Source organism: Leptidea sinapis, chromosome 4 (genome assembly GCF_905404315.1).
Source record: "Leptidea sinapis chromosome 4, ilLepSina1.1, whole genome shotgun sequence".
NCBI classification, from domain to species: Eukaryota; Metazoa; Arthropoda; class Insecta; order Lepidoptera; family Pieridae; genus Leptidea; species Leptidea sinapis.
In genome coordinates, this window is record NC_066268.1 from 9,362,338 (window position 1) to 9,381,297 (window position 18,960).

The 18,960-nt window shown below is 35.5% G+C and overlaps 1 protein-coding gene across 1 annotated transcript; it reads left to right on the plus strand.

Moving 5' to 3' along the window:
- LOC126979722 (WD repeat-containing protein 20) lies at nt 1–12,289 on the plus strand. The gene is made up of 4 exons (XM_050829213.1): nt 1–570; nt 5,718–5,900; nt 8,900–9,111; nt 10,042–12,289. The coding sequence occupies exons 1-4, from the start codon at nt 289–291 to the stop codon at nt 11,084–11,086; spliced, it is 1,722 nt and encodes a 573-aa protein (XP_050685170.1). The 5' UTR covers nt 1–288; the 3' UTR covers nt 11,087–12,289.
- Nucleotides 12,290–18,960: the final 6,671 nt, after the last annotated feature.

Consider the following 18,960-nt stretch of genomic DNA (forward strand, 5'->3'; position numbering starts at 1 on the left):
GACTATCTGTCATTTGTCAATGGACTGAATGCATTTGTGCTGTGATTTGTACACAGGAACGGGATTCGGGGATTGTATTTAGGTTTATTTTCCAAGAATTTTTTACAATAAACATTGATTAGATTTATTTCATTATTATCTATACCGTTGAAGAAGAAAAGACATTTCATTCTACACTATGTAAAATACGTAAAAGTTGCCGAGTTCTCGTGCGAATTGACTTGTCAACAGATTCTAATCAGTTTTCCCAGGCGGTCTAGATGAATATTATTAACAGGATATGGTAACATGGCTGTGCAATCTGACTCCGGCGGGAAGGACGATGTGAAGACGCAGTTTGTTACGCGCGAGGGTACCTATCGCTTGATGACACTGTCGGAGTATTCAAGACCCAATCGTGTTGGATACACTAGTGGTTCAGGATCATCTCATGTGCGCGTGTCTCTGGTCTCCTTACCGCCTGGACCAGGTGGAGGGGCCCCAGGAGCCGATGTACAGGCTTCTGAAGAGCGTATATGCTTCAATCATGGCAAGGAGCTGTATGTTTATGTTTACAGAGGTGTTAAAAAGGTAAATTTTTGCTACTTTATTTATAATCAAAAGCAATAGGTACAACTTAAGTCCAGTGAAATTTCATTGGACATATTATGTTATCTTATTAAGATACAAGCATGAAAGTTTAATGTATAAATAAATTAAATATATACCAAAAACATAACACAACTTGCCCTGTCTTCCACATTTCTTGAAAGACATGAATAATTATAATATAAAAAGTCAATTTGATATATTTTCTTTATTACACTTATTCTCTCTAATCATATTTCTTACACTGATACATGTAGCCGATGTTTAAAAATATAAACATATTTAATAAATATAAAGCTTAAAAATTCGAGTCATCGGTTCTCCACAACTACTAGTGATAAGGGTTGACAGACTGAGGAAATTATTCTTCCTTTAGGCAGATTTATTTTATACTAATAGTATGTGGGTTCCAGCTTATTGTATTTATTAGTGTGGAGTATGTGATATATATTATATTAATAATATTATTTTATTATGAGAAAAATTTCATGTGTAGGTTTCTGAACCAATCTGTAATTGATTAAAACATGGTTTTCAACAAAAACTGGTTTTCTCCTTATAAATCTTTTATGAAACTTACTTGAATCAAATACTTGATGGGTTAAAAATAAAGGATGACTCAGGTGACAAGATGGTACACGTCACATAATCTACGTACACATCATTCTCTTGTTTCTAATTCATTCTTCGCATGACACGCCACAAATTAGGATATCATCCTCACCGTCCGGATGTGTGGTGGTCCTCCACAGTGCGGTTTTCAAGGAGCTTTCTTCCTCGTACTACTAAGCTGTGGAATGAGCTTCCTTCTGCGGTGTTTCCGGGACGATATGACATGGGTACCTTCAAAAAAAGTGCGCACACCTTCCTTAAAGGCCGACAACACTCTTGTGATTCCTCTGGTGTTGTCAGAGAAGGTGTGTCAGAGGCGGCGGTGATCACTTAACACCAGATGACCCGTACACTTGTTTGTCCTCCTATTCCATAAAAAAAAAACATTAGTCCTTATAACTTGCTGGGTTATTGTTTTTCCAATATAATAGCAAATTGTTCAAATATTTCATGGTCAGTATCTATTATGTAAAATATTTACCATAATAATAATATTGTATTATATTGGTTTAACATAATCTGTTATCAAGATAAAGATACAAAGTTGTTCAAGTGATAACTTTCAAATTATCAGTCAAGTGGAATTTTCAAACTGAGAAAATTTTGATCTACGAAGATGTGTGAGATAATCAAGATGAAGATATGAGCCTGATGAAGAAAGTTGACTTCTTAAAGGAACATTTTGTTTTGTGTTTGTCATTCTGTTCAGTACATTATTACTGCGACATAGAGTGCGCTGCAAGAAATCATTTCAAAAACGTGTACACCCAGAGGAATTTCAATTGTTCTAACAGCAAGAAGTTACTTTGCTACTTTACTGCTTCATAACCTTGTGTAGTTCGTGAACGAAAGAGTGCTCCCACAGATGAACTATGAAAACTAGCTCCCAGATCCCTTACTCCATAGTTCTTTAGTTCATTATCAAACCTGAGGATGCTGAGAATACCAATACTATCATGTACTTATATGTACGTAAACTAAATAACATAAATTTTAAAATTATCTTGTGTAGGCTCAATATACAAAAATATTCTGTGCATTGTTGTCAGTAGGTATTTAATTATGTTTTAGTTCGCAGATGTCACATGGGATCATTCACTATAGTTTTCAGTTCATTATTAAACTCAGGGCAAACATTCAGCATCACAATTTAAAAAGCCAACTAAATTGATTGCTTCCATTTGCAAATTATTTTGCGCAAACCTACTGCTGCATCAATTAAATTTTAGAACTAGCACAAAACTGTTTAATTTTTTTTGGTGAATAGGTACAATACTATCCGCATGCAATTTACTAGCATTACTTCTCTCAACCAAAATGATATGATAAAATTGAAAAAGGAATTCAATTTATTTTAACGAACTAAATTTATAAAATTCTGAATAATACTCTCTAATTCAATTATAACAACAAAATTGGTAGTTGGTGTGGCCATATTTAATGCATATGAGTTCGTATTGTTTAATTTAAAATGGTTATTCAATCAAAATATTTAATTTAAAACCAATTTTTTTTTATTCAATGTTAATAATTTGTATAACTTATTTAATGTTAGAACCTACCATCCACTTAAAAAGACATTTCTCAGACCTGATAAAAACATGGAAAAGCCTTTTAGAGAACTCCCCATCTCAAGTATTAATATTGTTTAGTAGTATTCTGTAGTCATTTTTCTTGCAAACATCTTTAATAGATTCGGAGGGATGGAGATCAGTGACACAAACTTACTTGTTGATTTTTTCATTTCTGTCAACTAATATCAGTCTAAAATTTAATTGTTTATATCCTCAACCTTATTACACATTGATGCCTAACAAAGAGTAAATGCTTTCAGATCTCCATTATTAACATAGATCTTATATAATTTCACGGTAGGCATTATCTATTGTTTATGAATCGTTGTGATTACTACCTGACTTTTTCCAAGTTATGTAGATACCCTGCGTTTGTTCACCTTAATTGGTAGATTGGTTTTGCATTGTGAATATGTATATGTTAGGGAGTCTACTGTATACAATCTTGATATTTTGATTTGTCTATTCAACTGGTATCAATAGCAAAATAAAAACAAAGTATTGTTTTTATTTTGCTTCTATATCAAATCCTTATATTTTCTTCTATAACACTTACTGTATGCCTGTTTTGTGCGACAGTGCAAATCCCCTGGGTTCAAGCTATTGAAAGCCCAGTGTGTTTCAAAGAGCTGTTTGACCTTATTTCTGTGCCGTCTTACTGATGCACATCCTCACGACAGGCCACCATTTATGATATTATCCCCATAACAAACGGATGTCCTGTGTTCCTCCCTACAGTTCCGTTGTCAATGGAACTTCTTTCCACTAAAGCGCGAACAAGGCCGGCATTGCTCCTGTACTGATTCATTTAACATCTGATGACCCATATTCTTGTTTGTCCTCTTCCATAAAAAAGCCTACGTATGTGTGTTGTAAGGCTTCCTCACGATGTTTTTCTTCCCCTTAGAGCATCAAATAAACTAACATATGAATTTGTAAAAAAGAATACACATTGGTACGTGGCGGGCGATATCAAACCGGCGTCCCTAAAATGCGATCGATGCTCTTTTATGTACGTAATCGACAGTGAGCTGACGATTGAAATATAAACGAGCATATATGTGGTACAGTGGAATGGAGTAATTTACAGGGTACAATAATTCACTCATTTAACGTAAAATTTTCTTTGATTCTAGCTATCGAGTTGTATTAAACTTTAACTGTGGATGCTACAGATATATTGCTACCACACCAACTCTACTCGCGATATTGTTATTATCACTTTACTTGATTGCCTCCTACTGTTGAAACTATTTTAAAGACGTATTCACGTCAACACACCCGTCTTCCGTCGTCTTCGTCCTAGTGACGAGGAAAATAACCAAGAGTAAATTAGAGACCTAGATACCGTAGAACTAAACGGTAGTTGGATCAAATTTCCTAAGAACTGAAGAATACTATAAATTCCGCACTCCACCAGGAGACCGATGGTGACAGCTCGTCGACCGATTGAATATGAGTCGCGATCCTCAGCAGCGAGGGAACGAACCTAGAAGCGAAGAGATTCACATCAAACATGTTTTTCTTATTCTTCGTAGCAGAAAATATTGAGTCAATGTTTCACCTCCCCACGTTTACAGAAGTAAAAATTCATGTTTTCTTTTCAATATTACCTCTTTAATAAACTGACAAGTGGAAAAAGCCAGTTTTACTATTTTGAATGACTTCATTACACAGACCATCAGCTGTTAAGAGTACTAATACGAGAGTATATATTGAGACAATCTAATTAGCTCGAGAAGGTAGTAATATATATATTGCCTGGTCACTATAATAAACATTGAGATTCATCTATTTTTATTTTAAACTTAATTGTCTTATACACACGAGTAGGCCATACGTGCTGATGTGGGCTATTTCTTAAATTCACTTCCAGAATTAAATAGCAAGAAGTGTGACTATGATTTTCCCTAAGGCAATTTTTTTTAATTGGGAACTGTTTGACTAATGTCGAATGGTTAAAGTTTAAATATTTCATTTAAAAGAATATATTAAGTATAATGATTATAAAACGACAAAATCTACGACCCTTACGAAAAATAAATAGCTTGAGAAGTACGCGAGCAAACCCAAAATTTAATTTTAAAAGCTGATATTTTGACCTGAGGACTTTCTATTGAAAATTCGAGTGATTTTTCGATATTAAGTCAAAATAAGGTGAAAAATAAATATTGCAAATAGAAAACATTACAATGTGTTTGTTTGAGACATAAAAAGATTATATTAAACTAGTGTACCCAACGGACCTTGACCTGTACACACGTCTTAAATTTGAAAAATCGGTCCAGCCGTTAGGTGGAGTTCATTAACATACACATGAGCAGGAGAATTATATTATATGGACGGAATTGAGAGTCTAAACCAATCTCAAATTCACTGAAACAAACAAAAAAACATCAAAATCGGTCCAGCCGTTTAGGAGGTAGTTCAACTGTGAATCTAAAACATCCTCGAATCCCCTTGAACTCACACAAAAAATTTCATCAAAATCGGTCCAGCCGTCTAGGAGGAGTTCAGTGACATACACACGCACACAAGAAATATATATAAAGATTTTTTTATTAGGAATTGTAGTTTTACTGGAGATCGGGATAAACCGTTTTATTTTCGACTTCGCTATTTCCGCACTTATTTCTTGACTCCAGTCACGTCCGCGTGTGAGGTTTTTTCATCTTCTTGCTTCAACCAGTCCAGGCTAACTTCGCAGTCGTTTTCAGACTGTTTCAGGCTTCTGTGAGCGACTCTTCGGCCAGTAAAATAGAATTAAACCTCCCACTAAAATTCCGATCCAATTTTTTTTATTTAAGGTGTAGGGTCACTTACTGGGCATACTGCTGGACAATAATTAATCATCAATCAATATTAACCTCCTTACTGGCCACGTGCACTCATTAATAATAATTATTTCGATATGGTGTATATACAAATTGTTTATCTGTACAGGCAGCTGATCTCACGAAGCCGGTCGACAAGAAGATGTACAAGGGAACGAACCCCACGTGCCACGACTTCAACACGATCACCGTGACGCCAGAGAGCGTGTCTCTCGTCATCGGCTTCTCCACGGGACAGATACAGCTAATAGATCCAATTAAGAAGGAATTAAGTAAATTGTATAATGAAGAGGTGGGTTTATATAATATCTTGTGTCCGGCTGTTGTATTTAGCGACATATAGTAATACTAGCTGTGCCCCGCGGTTTCACCCGCGTTTTTCTCGTTTCCGTTGAAATACCGAGATAAAATATTGCCTATATTATAGCCTGTACATCATTTTGTTCTATTGTCAATAGTTTTTGCAGCGCACGCAAAAATAGGTTTTCGATTTTACACCTTGTGTTACAAAATAGCAATTTTATTAGGGATCCCTAATTTTGAAAAAAGAAACATAGCCTATAGCCTTCCTCGATAAATGGACTACCCAACACTGAAAGAATCATTCGAATCGGACCAGTAGTACCAGAGATTAGCGCGTTCAAACAAACAAACAAACACTGCAGCTTTATAATATTAGTATATATAATATTTGAACTCGCAGCTGAACTGTACATAATAGCTTTACAATCCATGTAAAAGAAATAGAAAGTCGCCAGATCGTCAATATGTAAGCCCCGAATAAGATTATTTTTAATTTGTGATGTATCATATAGGTTAAGTGAAAATATTTTCTTGTAAGTTTTGACACAAATAAGGCATTTCATCTAAACTTTTATTTTTAACTAGTTGACCCGACAGACGTTGTTCTGTATATTATAAATAAAATAATGTTTTTTATGAATTTGTGAATAATATATCATAACATCAAGAATTATTTCGTAAAATATGCTCCCTGTTGTTGTAATGAAATTGTTTCACAGCGTCAATAAATTCTCTCATAGAAAATATGTCCATACAAAACAAATATCGGGGACACATCAAAGGAAAAACAAAATTGTTGTTTTTATTTAATTCCGAACACTCATATTTATTCACCTTTTAAACCTTCCCTGGACTTCCACAAATAATTCAAGACCAAAATTAGCCAAATCGGTCCAGCCGTTCTCGAGTTTTAGCGAGACTAACGAAGAGCAATTCATTTTTATATAAATATATTAGACGGTTAACCCTCGACGGACGAAGGGTGCGTTCCGAATGTCAGAGCACCCCATGCCAGGCCTGTCTCACTCCCCGTGTATGTATCGACATAGTGAGTACGCGCGGCGGCCACTCCAACGTGACTATCATTTAGGGACTCACAGCGAGCTCGTTTGATATTTTAAATATAATATCTAAGAAGACGTGTGCAAGTCTAGCTCGCGTAATTATTGTTCTATTTAAGCACGTTACCTATAGATAGATCCTATTTTTTTAACGAGAAATATATGTTGACTATGTAGTCTTCCAATGCATACATTAGTATCTGCAACGAATGTAGGTTCGACAACGAAAGAATATTGACTTAAAATTACGACTTCATACCTATTTATATTATAGAAAAAACTGAGCTGTTCTTATAAGATGACCTTATACTGCGTAGGTACAGTTTTAGGTAAAGACCCTAATGTCGTTTTTGTCGTCAGAAGAGGCAAGAGTCACGTCATAGAAAAAGAGACAACTTCTAGATGAATAAAAATGTAGGTTGATAGCGCTGTGCGATCTGAATTGAGCCTTATTGTATGGCCGCAAGGTATTTCTTTAATTGATTTCTGTACTTTTACTATTAGGTATATATTATTTGCCATTAGTGGCTTCTTTTGATGTGAAATATGAAAACAATGCGGCGGGTTAGAATATCTGTTGGCTAATAACTTTGTGAATAATTTTAACAAATAATTTAGTCCTGCGATGGCCTAATTTTTAAGAAACTATTTCTATTTTAGGTTATCTGCTGGTATGTATTGTCTTATACTACCTATTTCGAAAACACGGCACGGGGTGCTCCGAGTTTCGGAATGCATCCTACACCCGTCCTGTGTGTGTTCACTTCATGTTATTTGAAATACAACTATAGTAGTGAGACATTTCATCTAGATACAGGGTATTGAACGTTTGTTTCTGTGCGGCCGTTTTTATATTCAGACCTTTGGCACGCAGAGCGTATTTATTTTGGAGTTTCGGCTGAACTTATAAATTAGGGTTTTATTTATGATTCTTGATCGTGTTAACTGAATTATCAGCTCTTTAATTAGCACCCGCGTGTGCTCAGAGTTGTTTATTGAAAAAATCTTCTTGCAAAGAACATCAGATGTTCAGGAACAAAATCGAAAGAAGATGTGTGGAATAGGCGAGTAAGAGAGAGGAGAACTTTAGATTGATTATAGTTGGGAGAAGCAGTGTCGGTGTAGCCAATAGACGAGCTCGAGCGTTTGTGTCACACCATGTTCAGTGATCTCGACCTCACGTCTGAACGATGTTACCCACGCTTTCTGAGGAATACGGAAATTCCGCACAAGGAAGTTCATTGCCCAGTTTTATGACGTAATACGGCTCACTTCGTATTGTGACGTGTAGCCAGATTAATTTTTTGTCTGTTATGACCAGATCAAGAGATACATATATATTATAAAGTATATGTTTGGCATATTTATGACGTGCAAATTTTACTAAATTCATTATAATTGTTAAAACATTAGTTACATTAATATCAATTTAATTCGAATTTTAAACTATTATATTACCTATATTATTTTATTAATACAATAAAAATTAAATTGTCGAATTTTTTATTGAAATTATTCGTCTGATATTTAAGCAGTTTTTACTAAGGTATAGTTTCAATTTCGATTAGAAGATGGTAATTGATACGCTTTGCCCATTACATTTCAGTGCCGCTCAGGATTCTTGAAAAACCCAAAAATTCTGAGCGGCACTACATTGCGCTCGCCACCATGAGACATAAGATGATAAGTCTTATTTGCCCAGTAATTTCACTAGCTACGGCGTCCTTTGGATCGAAACACAATAATGCTTACACATTACTGCTTCAGCGCAGAAAAAGGCGCCATAATCTAGCCGGCAAAAGAGCCTCCCACTGGTAAATGCCCGTATTCGCCTCTTTCGACACCCTTGGGCCTGGACTTCCCAATTATTTTAATGGCCCGGGCAAGCACAGGGCAGTCTAATCCATAGTGTCGGAACCCCACACAGAGGCTGATAGACAAGTCGCGCGTGACGTGCATCAAGTGGGTGCCGGGCTCCAGCAGCCTGTTCCTGTCGGCGCACGCGTCCGGTCAGCTGTACGTGTTCAACGAGGAGCTGCCGTGTGGGCCGGCCGCGCCGCACTACCAGCTGTTCAAGCAGGGCGACGCCTACTCCATCCACACGTGCCGGACCAAGTCCACCAGGAACCCGCTCTACAGGTATACTACTTCAAATTACAAATTAAAACAAAGTATACTGCCTCAATCAGAAAGGGTATAACATCCCTTCAATGCTTCATTATTTAAGTCATATGCAATAGTATGGAGATATTTAATTCCCACGTAATAGGGGGCGATCCTCCACATTTCTAAACTCCGGCCAACTGCTGAGAAATTTCTTACAAATAACCCAAAAACTGTACCCCCCCCATTCCGGAAATAGAATACATACCTACCTATTATAAATACGAGGATTGTCAAAGATATCCCTTTTTGACTAAATTTATCCATGAAGACCAATTTCTTATTAGGAGCATAAGGTATTAAGTCTCATTTGCCCAGTAATTATACCAGCGACAGCGCCCTTCAGACCAAACCACAATAATGCTTACACATTTCTGCTTCACGGCAGAAAAAGGTGCCGTTGTGGTACCCATAAACTACAAATACAAATTTGGAATTATTTTCAGTGTCAGCTGAAGAAAATGACAACAATATTTGCCTAACAGCTGCAATGAATAGTAGGCATTTTACTATTTCTGTCATGTCATGTTATGTCACATCTACGTTATTCATCTGTTTTGGGTCAAAGAGAGTTCAGAAAAACAGACGATAAGGGATGCGGGATGCTAATCTTCGCGAAAACTTGGCACTTTAAATTTTGTATTAAAATGTAATGCATATTCATTTCTGACGTCACTAGTAATTAGAGATGACCTAAGGAATGTCTAGTTGAAAGTATTTAAATGTATTTATTATGAGTTATACCATAAAGTTTCACCGGGTATATGACGTGGAATATTGTATAATCTGGACAAAGATCTAAAAATAATCGATCTCGTAATAGTGAAAGTTGAGAAGCTGGACGGTCACCGGGCGAACTACACATACGTTGCATGTTTCTCCTTCTGATAATGTTTTTTTTTCCAGGTGGGTGATTGGTGAGGGTAGTTGTATAAACGAGTTCGCGTTCTCCCCGTGCGGCGCCAACCTGGCCGTGGTCTCGCAGGATGGCTTCCTGCGCGTGTTCCACTACGACACCATGGAGCTGGTCGGCCGCGCTCGCTCGTACTTCGGCGGCTTCCTGTGCGTGTGCTGGTCGCCCGACGGGAAGTACGTCGTCGTCGGCGGAGAGGACGACCTGGTCACGGTGTGGTCGTTCGACGAGCGACGAGTGGCCGCTAGAGGTCAAGGCCATCGCTCCTGGGTTTCTGTTGTAGCCTTCGATCCGTATGTGGTCAGCTTCTCGGAGCAAAATGAAGATTCGGAAAAGAAAGAGAGCGCCCAGTGCTACAGGCTCGGCAGTGTCTCTCAAGACACTCAGCTGTGTCTCTGGGATCTCACAGAAGACGTGTTACGGCCGCCCATCAGAGCACGGGCTTCAACGCATCTCTCTCCCAATAATAGCCAGACACCGAATGGCGTGCCCGGTGCGAAAGCTAAATGTGCAAAAACTAATAAAATCGGACACAAACATGCGGAACTCAATGCGAACGCGTCCGGCGAACCGTCCGGCGCGAAACCGGTCAAAAACAATGTGTCGATCATCAATGTTGGCAAGGCCAAGGAAGAATCGGGTTCGTTGGGAGCTAACTTTACGCAGCGACTGGCCGCCTTGTCGTTCGGCGAGCGTCGCTCCGACCACAGGAGGAACTTCAGCCTGACGAAGCCGGCGGACAAGGCCAATGAAAAGTTGAATACGGTGGCGTTGAGAGGGAAAGTCAGCGACTACGACCCGGTCAAGTTAATAGGTACTGCCTCATGTCCGAGGTTCGACGAGTGTCCCGTGTTGGAGCCGCTGGTGTGTAAAAAAATAGCTCACGAGAGACTCACGGCGCTGCTGTTCCGTGCGGAGTGTCTGATCACGGCGTGTGCGGACGGCGGAGTGAACACCTGGGCCCGCCCAGCCTCCGGGGACCGGGGCCCCGGGGCCCACAGACTGAGTGACCGACACTCCATACAACTAGTGGACTAGATATAAGTTGTGAGCAAGTCTGATCTGTTCGTTGTGAATCTAACGCTATACATTCTATGAGTTTGGATAGTGAAGTTAGTCTAGGTGAAGTGAGCGTATTTGACAAACTTTGAGTGACATTCTCTTCAATTTTTCTACAATAGGACAATTTGAACAAAGGTGTGATTGAGAGTGTCCTACATTTTCTTGTTAATTATTAGTTCAAATTTGTCATGTGTCAGCATCTAAGCAGTAGAGAATGTGTCTCATGTGTAATAATTTATATTATTTGATGTCTGATCTGATAATCAAACACAAGTACACCTTCAATTACATATACCTATGTAGTATGTAATAACAAATTTTATATTTATACACATTTCAATGTATATATTATTTTCTTTTCATATAGTATATATTTATATGAATAAATAATATTTCTTTAATAATATAAAACTTACCTATTGCAGGATATTTAACATTGTAAAGGTCACCATTCTGTAGTGTGTGTCAGACCTACAATAGGTCCTACCGAAACAGAAGTAGAATCTTTGGTATCTATTTCAGTTTCAACTGCAACCAAATCCGTAAATTTTTCAAATATAATATTAAAACTGTCTTACTATACTGAAATACTTATACAGAAAGATAAAACATGTTAAATGAAATAAAAAACAATCATTGAATGTTAAAAAATTAATATTTATTTCTCTTGAAAAAAATGTAGCATATCTAACACTTTTCAAACTTGTTAACAGTTCTCACAACAAAAATTTAAACTGGTGACGAAGATAAACTTTTTGCTATATATAAACTGCACCAAACCTTTATTATCTCTTTTAATTTATTAGTTGCTACTATTTTCCTCAGTTCATATTATAACTTTTTGCCGAGGTTGATGCTGCAATTAGGACTGAAAATACTCTAAGAGGATCCCTTATGTATTTCATAATATCTTATCTTTTATTTAAAGAAAAAATTAAGAATATATCTACATAAATTTATGCAAGCATTATGTGTATATGTTTAAAAAACATGTCTTAATAATATTTAACAAGTGATACACATGTTCTATAGCTTATATTGTTGGACACACACACTTCAGTAGAGTGCTCCGACCACATACAGTGTGGATGGAAATGTGACCAGTGTTAACACATCCCTATTACTGATGTACTATTGAGTATCAATTCTTATTTAAATTACCAACACCTTTATACAAAATAGTTTTTATTCTGCCATCTGTCTCCCATAACATATAACCTCACTTTTTCAAGATGTTATGTCTAGTGGCACAAGAATTGGGTTTTCACCCCCCTTGATGTAATAAAGATCAGTGACAGTTTATACATTGAAAATACTAATTTCTTATCGACTTGGTTAACTGTGGTTTTATGTAATTGAAAGTCATTTTAAATAATTTGACTGCATTTATGTGGCATTAATCCAGTGAACAGTTGTTGTGATGGTCGATCCTCTGCTATTGTTGCGTTTTATTGACCGCTTATGAGAAATAGTGTTGCATTCCCTTCTATTTGTTCTTAAAACGGCTAGTTTTTCGCATAAACTTATTTAATAGTGGAATGATCTGCATAAGTTTAAACTGATTGTATTATCAAATCCATCCCAACACAAAGCTCTGCATTTATAGTAATATTAGTAGTTAGTACATCATATATATATATATATATATATATATATATATATATATATATAATATGACATTTTAACACTATTTGTGTCATATCATCAATCTGTGTACTTGCGAGTATTGATCAAATATTGGTCAGTTATAATTTGATACGAACATGGTACTTGTGAGTATTTTTAATACAACATTTGCGGTTCGTATATTTTATTTTGTTGGTCTACTAAAAACGGAAAGATAGCAACACAGTGTGGTAGAGTGCGGGATATATAGCAATAGAATGAGATTGTACTGTATATTGTACATTGTATATTACTGTAGGGTAACAGGCTCACAATGTATATATAGATGTAGATTTCGAGCAATCCAAGATTGCCTTAAGCCGAGCTGCTCTATACAAACTTAAATGTATATAACATTGCAGGAATGTGCATTTTATCTTAGATAATTTACAAGTCTATAGTCTCTTGCTGTTAGACGACCGATAAAAACACGCCAGGAATATTAGTTTAATGTGCCTGACAAGTTACGTCTTACACTCAAAATAGAGGTTCTAAATTCCTTTTTTTCGACGTTTTCACAGTTGTTATAATCAGATTGACGTATAATTAATAATCTAAGTATTTTATCATTTCAATTGTATGATACATTTCAATAAGGTCAACACAGTACCAGGTTCGTTATAACTACTGCAAACATAATAGTGTAGCACAATATAGCTTATATTTTATTTAGTATTTTATGAGTGATCTGAGGTATGTTGTCAGCTCTATCAATGAAATAAAAACTCAAAAAAAGCCTACAAAGATAAACAAGCGTAACCATTTGTATAGCCTTATTTAAAAAGCCCCACGCTCACATTATCCGATAAACTCCTTCTCAATCTGGCTTAAAACAAAATACAGAATAGAAATACCCCTCTCGATCCCCAACACGGCTTGTCATCGCGGGAGGTGTAGACAACAAACCTTCAACATGCCAAAAACTCTATATCTTCCTGTAAAAATCAAATATGACATCATTGGCCTGGCTGAAGTCAGAAGGAATGGCAATAAAGTAGTATTCTTGAAAACCTTAATAAATAAATATTAAAATTTTATCAGTAAAAAAATTGTTAGCATTCTGGAAATTTGTGATCTATCTTCTGGATTAATTATCAAATATTAAAATTTAATTTATACCAAAATTTATGAACGATGCGGCACTTGAACGCGCGCCTCTCGAGTTCCGTCCGAGCGCTCAACACTTAATAGATCAATATCACTTAAAAATAACAAACCGTTTATATTCAAGAGCGAAATCTCAAGTCAATTTCCTAATATGCAATTTTTGAGGTTGAGCAGCAACTGTAAAGTAGATCCTGTAGATGGACCCACAACCTGAGAGTTAAACAAGACATACCAAGATTTATGATCGTTGCGTCACTCGAACGACTGTCACAGTTGGTAAGAGCGCACGGACGGAACCCCAGAGGTGATCGTTCATAAATATAAATTAAATTTGAATATTTGATAGTTGATTCCCGCATCGTTCATAAATTTTGGTTACAAACTTAATTTGTATAATTAATTCCAGAAGTAAGGGATGTCACTTAAAAAAAACAAACAATAATCAAATATTTACAAATTATATCAACTGGCGGCCTTCTCCTGTGTCGAGGAGACCTCTGTAGTGCCAACAGATTTAAAATAAATTTATAATAGCCAACTTGATATCGGTTTGATGAATCTGATGATTTGTTATATTTTCCACATTTAGCCTGACATCTTCCACTTTACTGACGTAAAACATAGCTGAGTGTAAACTTAGCATAATCTTTTACTTCGTTTTAATAGCGATTTTAAAGCAAAAATTATACTGAGCTTAAGCTCAGACCGAATGCAAAAGTCAAATTCGTGTTTCATTATAAACAACAAAGTTCGCTCTATAGATCCTCAGCCGTAGTATTTGATTTAAACGGATCCATTTCAATTTCAAAAACAATTTGCAATAAAAGCACATTCGACTCTCTAGAATTATAATGTACCCTAATTGTAATGATATAAAGTTTAAATTTGTATAGAGATACAGCCAACACATACTGTGTTTTATTGTAAAATTATTTATTTGCGACAAACATTCGATTGTTGGTTCATAATATGATCATAGACTCATAGATCTTGTTAGTTATATATATTACATAAACATGTATACTGCTATTGTAAAAACATATTGTCTGAAGAGACCCAATTATGAGTATTTTAATGATACTTAGATAATTTATACATCTAGAAAGAGCCTTCTGCTATACAATCAATGAAAACTGGCCAGGTTTATTACTTTAGTGTGCGTGACAAGCTGCATCTTATACTCGCGATTTGTATATCACTTTATGCTAGTGTGCGTGCATTACTTAAAATAGATGTAAACTGTCAACCTCAATTTTTTCGACGTTTTCAGTCTATATAGAGTTATAAATAATCTAAGCCAAATTAACCTGAAGTAATTACGAATGATAGGACATAATTATTATGTATATACATTTAATTTATATTGTTATTTATTTTATTAGAACTTTACCTATTTTTACATCGTCAAATATTAGAATTATGTTATTATAGTAAACCTATAATAAAACTTATTGTATTCCATTATTTTCCTGAAAACACTAAGCATAGGTATTATAGTGTTCTTGATGTAAATGTGGCCGCATCAATCTAAAAATGGCGAAAAAAGTTTTGATCATGTTATAACCGGATGGTTTTGGGCATTATTGCTGCATACCTTATATAAATGGTAATGCCTTCTTCTAATCTCAATGACAACTATGTCGTATGCACTTCGTGTATTTCAACATCTTTTAGGGCGAGTATCACACATTTAAAATAAAACCTCAGCAAACTAAAAAAGATGTAAATAAATTCGGCGTAAATTCTATTTTAAATACCAAAGCTATAGTAAATATGTGCAAATGTATATTTCGCATTATCATTACAAAAATAATATTTTAGCTTTCATTAGTGAGTTATTATCCTATACTATGCTTTAAAAGTGTACAATGTTCCAACTTGCAGCATACTTCACAGTGGTCATAGATCATACCGAACAAATACACAGACATAACTTTAGACTGAGCCGGTATAAATTATTATCGTGTGTTTACCGCCCATGCCTATCTATGCATGCCCTTTCTGTAAACAATGTATTAGCTTTTTTGAAATCTTAACTAGCCAGCTAAGTCATTTGATTATATTCGTTTTTAATTTGTCAAATGGTTTGTTATGCAGAATTATTTGTTAAAATTGGAATCTTTTATTAGACTTGATGTGTATATAGTTCAAATGATACATCAAACACCTTATATCCTAACGGTTTCTACAATTAGCTCGCGAGTTGAATGCAGTCGGGGCCTGGGTTACGAGTGGGAGAGCCCCTCCCCCCCGCTGACCGCACGCCTCGCCCGCGCGAGTGAACGTCCGTAGTCGTCGCTTACTGTGTTATTATTACTAAAGTTTCGATTTCGTGTTTTTTTTTATTTAAATGATTGAAGCTAGTCCATCAGGTTCCGTTTCAATAAAAACGAGTTCTTGTTAATCGCCAAAGCACAAGATGTGGTGAATAATGTTCTAAACGTGTGACGTTAAAAAAAGCAAAGCAAAAATTTGAAATTTAAATTTGCCAAAATCTGGCATGAGACTCAAACTTTGAGTCTCATGCCAGATTTTGGCGAGACAACACGTCCCGAGGATGCCTCGTGTAGAGGCGGAACACGTGTCGAATTGTTTTAAAAAACAAATATTGGTGGAATTAACACTAAAGAAAACTTAAATCATGTTTTTTTATATTTTTTATTATTAGGTTAAATCAAGAAATCATTAATAAAATTAACATTAATTGTTGGAGCTGTAAAGGTAGATCCACACATGCCGCCGGCGGTACGGAGTCATATTTTTATATCAATGCCGCAGTATCGCTGTCATTATCCGAATGATATTTCATTCAAAGCCGCGAGCAAACTGCCCGTTCGGGCGGGGGCAATGCCCGCCAGTAACAGCCGCGGCTTGGTTGTGTGCCGCCGAATGCCGGCGGGCTTGTGTGGAACTTATTTAACTGTACAAATATTTATTTTATAAAAGTTACAAAGTAGTTTCTGTAATCTGTTTGCGGTTCGAATTTTTAAAGAGAGTGCGCCGGGAGACCGCTTCTCGCCCGCAGTGTAGTTCTATTGTATGTGTTTGAACCTTGTTTCTGTTAGTTAGCGCCTCATGGTACAGATGGCGTGGACATTCATCATTCAAGTGTTAAATGATAAACTTGAAACATTATTTAAATTTATTGACACACTCGTGGTTCTGCTCATCAATAATTATAATTAAGTTCCTGAACTCTGCATTCAACTCGTGCGATATCTGTACACTCCAATGTGCGTTTTTTTTTTAAATTCACACCTTCAGAATATCAACTCATAAGTAATTGACAAGAAATATATTATGATCCTGCATATGTAATAGTGAACTGTTCTAACATTAATTAACTGTAGCAAGTTTTAGAGAAACTTAGTACAGTTGATGCAGCAATATCTCGAGTGATGAAACGATTACGAAACGGTTTTGGAGTACAGATTTGGTTTGTATTTATTGTATAACAACTATGAATTGTAATACTATAGACTGTGCCATACATTTGATAACAGATGTTATACGTGGACCAGCCCCGCTACACGACAATACAAAACACATATATAATAACAACTTTAATTACCTATTCTATAATAGGTACCTATTGATATGGAGATTAAGACATTTATGACACAATGTGTTCTACAGACAATATCCATCAAGCCATCCTTGTGGAAATTGTTTTATCATTATGATACGAAAACGACATGATAATATAGTTAAGGCTTCGATAATTTATACGTCCAGATAGAGCTCTTAAGAAACAGATGAAAACAAGCTAGGTTTATTACTTTAGTAAGCATGACAAGCTACGTACATCTTACACTCGCGATACGTATCAATTTGGTTTAGTGTGCATGCCGGTAATAGAGGCTAACAGTTCGTCGCTATTTTTACACAGATACATTTGTGTTCACAGATGTTACAGTCTATCTAGACGCATAAATTATCTAAGTTGGCAGAGCTTTGACTAGGAAGCTGCCACAACACCTCGAACCAAAAGCACATCACATCATCAACAAGAATAATATTTAAAAACAATTTTTTCAATATACGCGATTGTTTGTGGGTTTACCATATTTCGTACTGTAGCTCCCTTTTTCCTAATTCTGACACCACTAGTTCCTAAATTTGCCATGTATACTAACATTCTCAAATACCGTAGTAAGTTCTTTATATATGTTTTGACATTTTCGTTCTTAACCATATATAGACTGGAAAAGGCTTGAAGTTAAGCTAAAAAAATAGGACTGGGTTGTAAGCTTAATAATAATTAAAAATTATATTCTTATTATTTTATCCGTGTTATAAATGTATGTTTATTTGTTTTATATGTAAGCAGTACCAAATGTAACAAATATATGTTATTTTTAGTCTGTGTTATCCTTTAATTTACTTTTATACAAATATAGCCTGTATATTATATTCTTAACTCACACAATTTGCTCTGAATTCACAAAAAAAACTTAAAGCTGAACTATTAGGTCATACAGAAGAATATTATATATATTAAATCATTTTCGAAACAAGAAAAAACAAATGTTTATAGGAACACATAATATTTTGTAACGTAGGTTGTAATATACATTACAAAATGATCTACCCTAATTGAGATTTTAAATGAACACTCAAGTCATGGAGGGCAGCATGACACACCACAAAATTTCAACCTAGAAATATAAGCCGAGAAGAAAAAGTATTGGAGGTAATTATTAATTTAAAAATAACATTTATTTGATATTTTAGTTTATCTCTAATAATATGGCAGCTATTACTTATGAGTAATGTGATGAAAAATTCACCAGTTTACTTTTTACTATATATACTATTCGAAATAATTTATATATTATGTATACCCCATCTTATTTCTGACTGGCTTTACTAGACTTAGTATTATTTTAATATTCAAACTGAGTGGAGAACATATATTATTCGCCGATGTGTAAAAAATTGTAAGTCTTCTTAGATAATTTATACGACTAGAACTATGACAGCTGTGAAAACGTCGAAAATATTGATTTTAGAACTAACCGCTTGTTAGAGCAATTCACGCACACTAACACAAAGTGTCATACAAATCGCGAACGCAC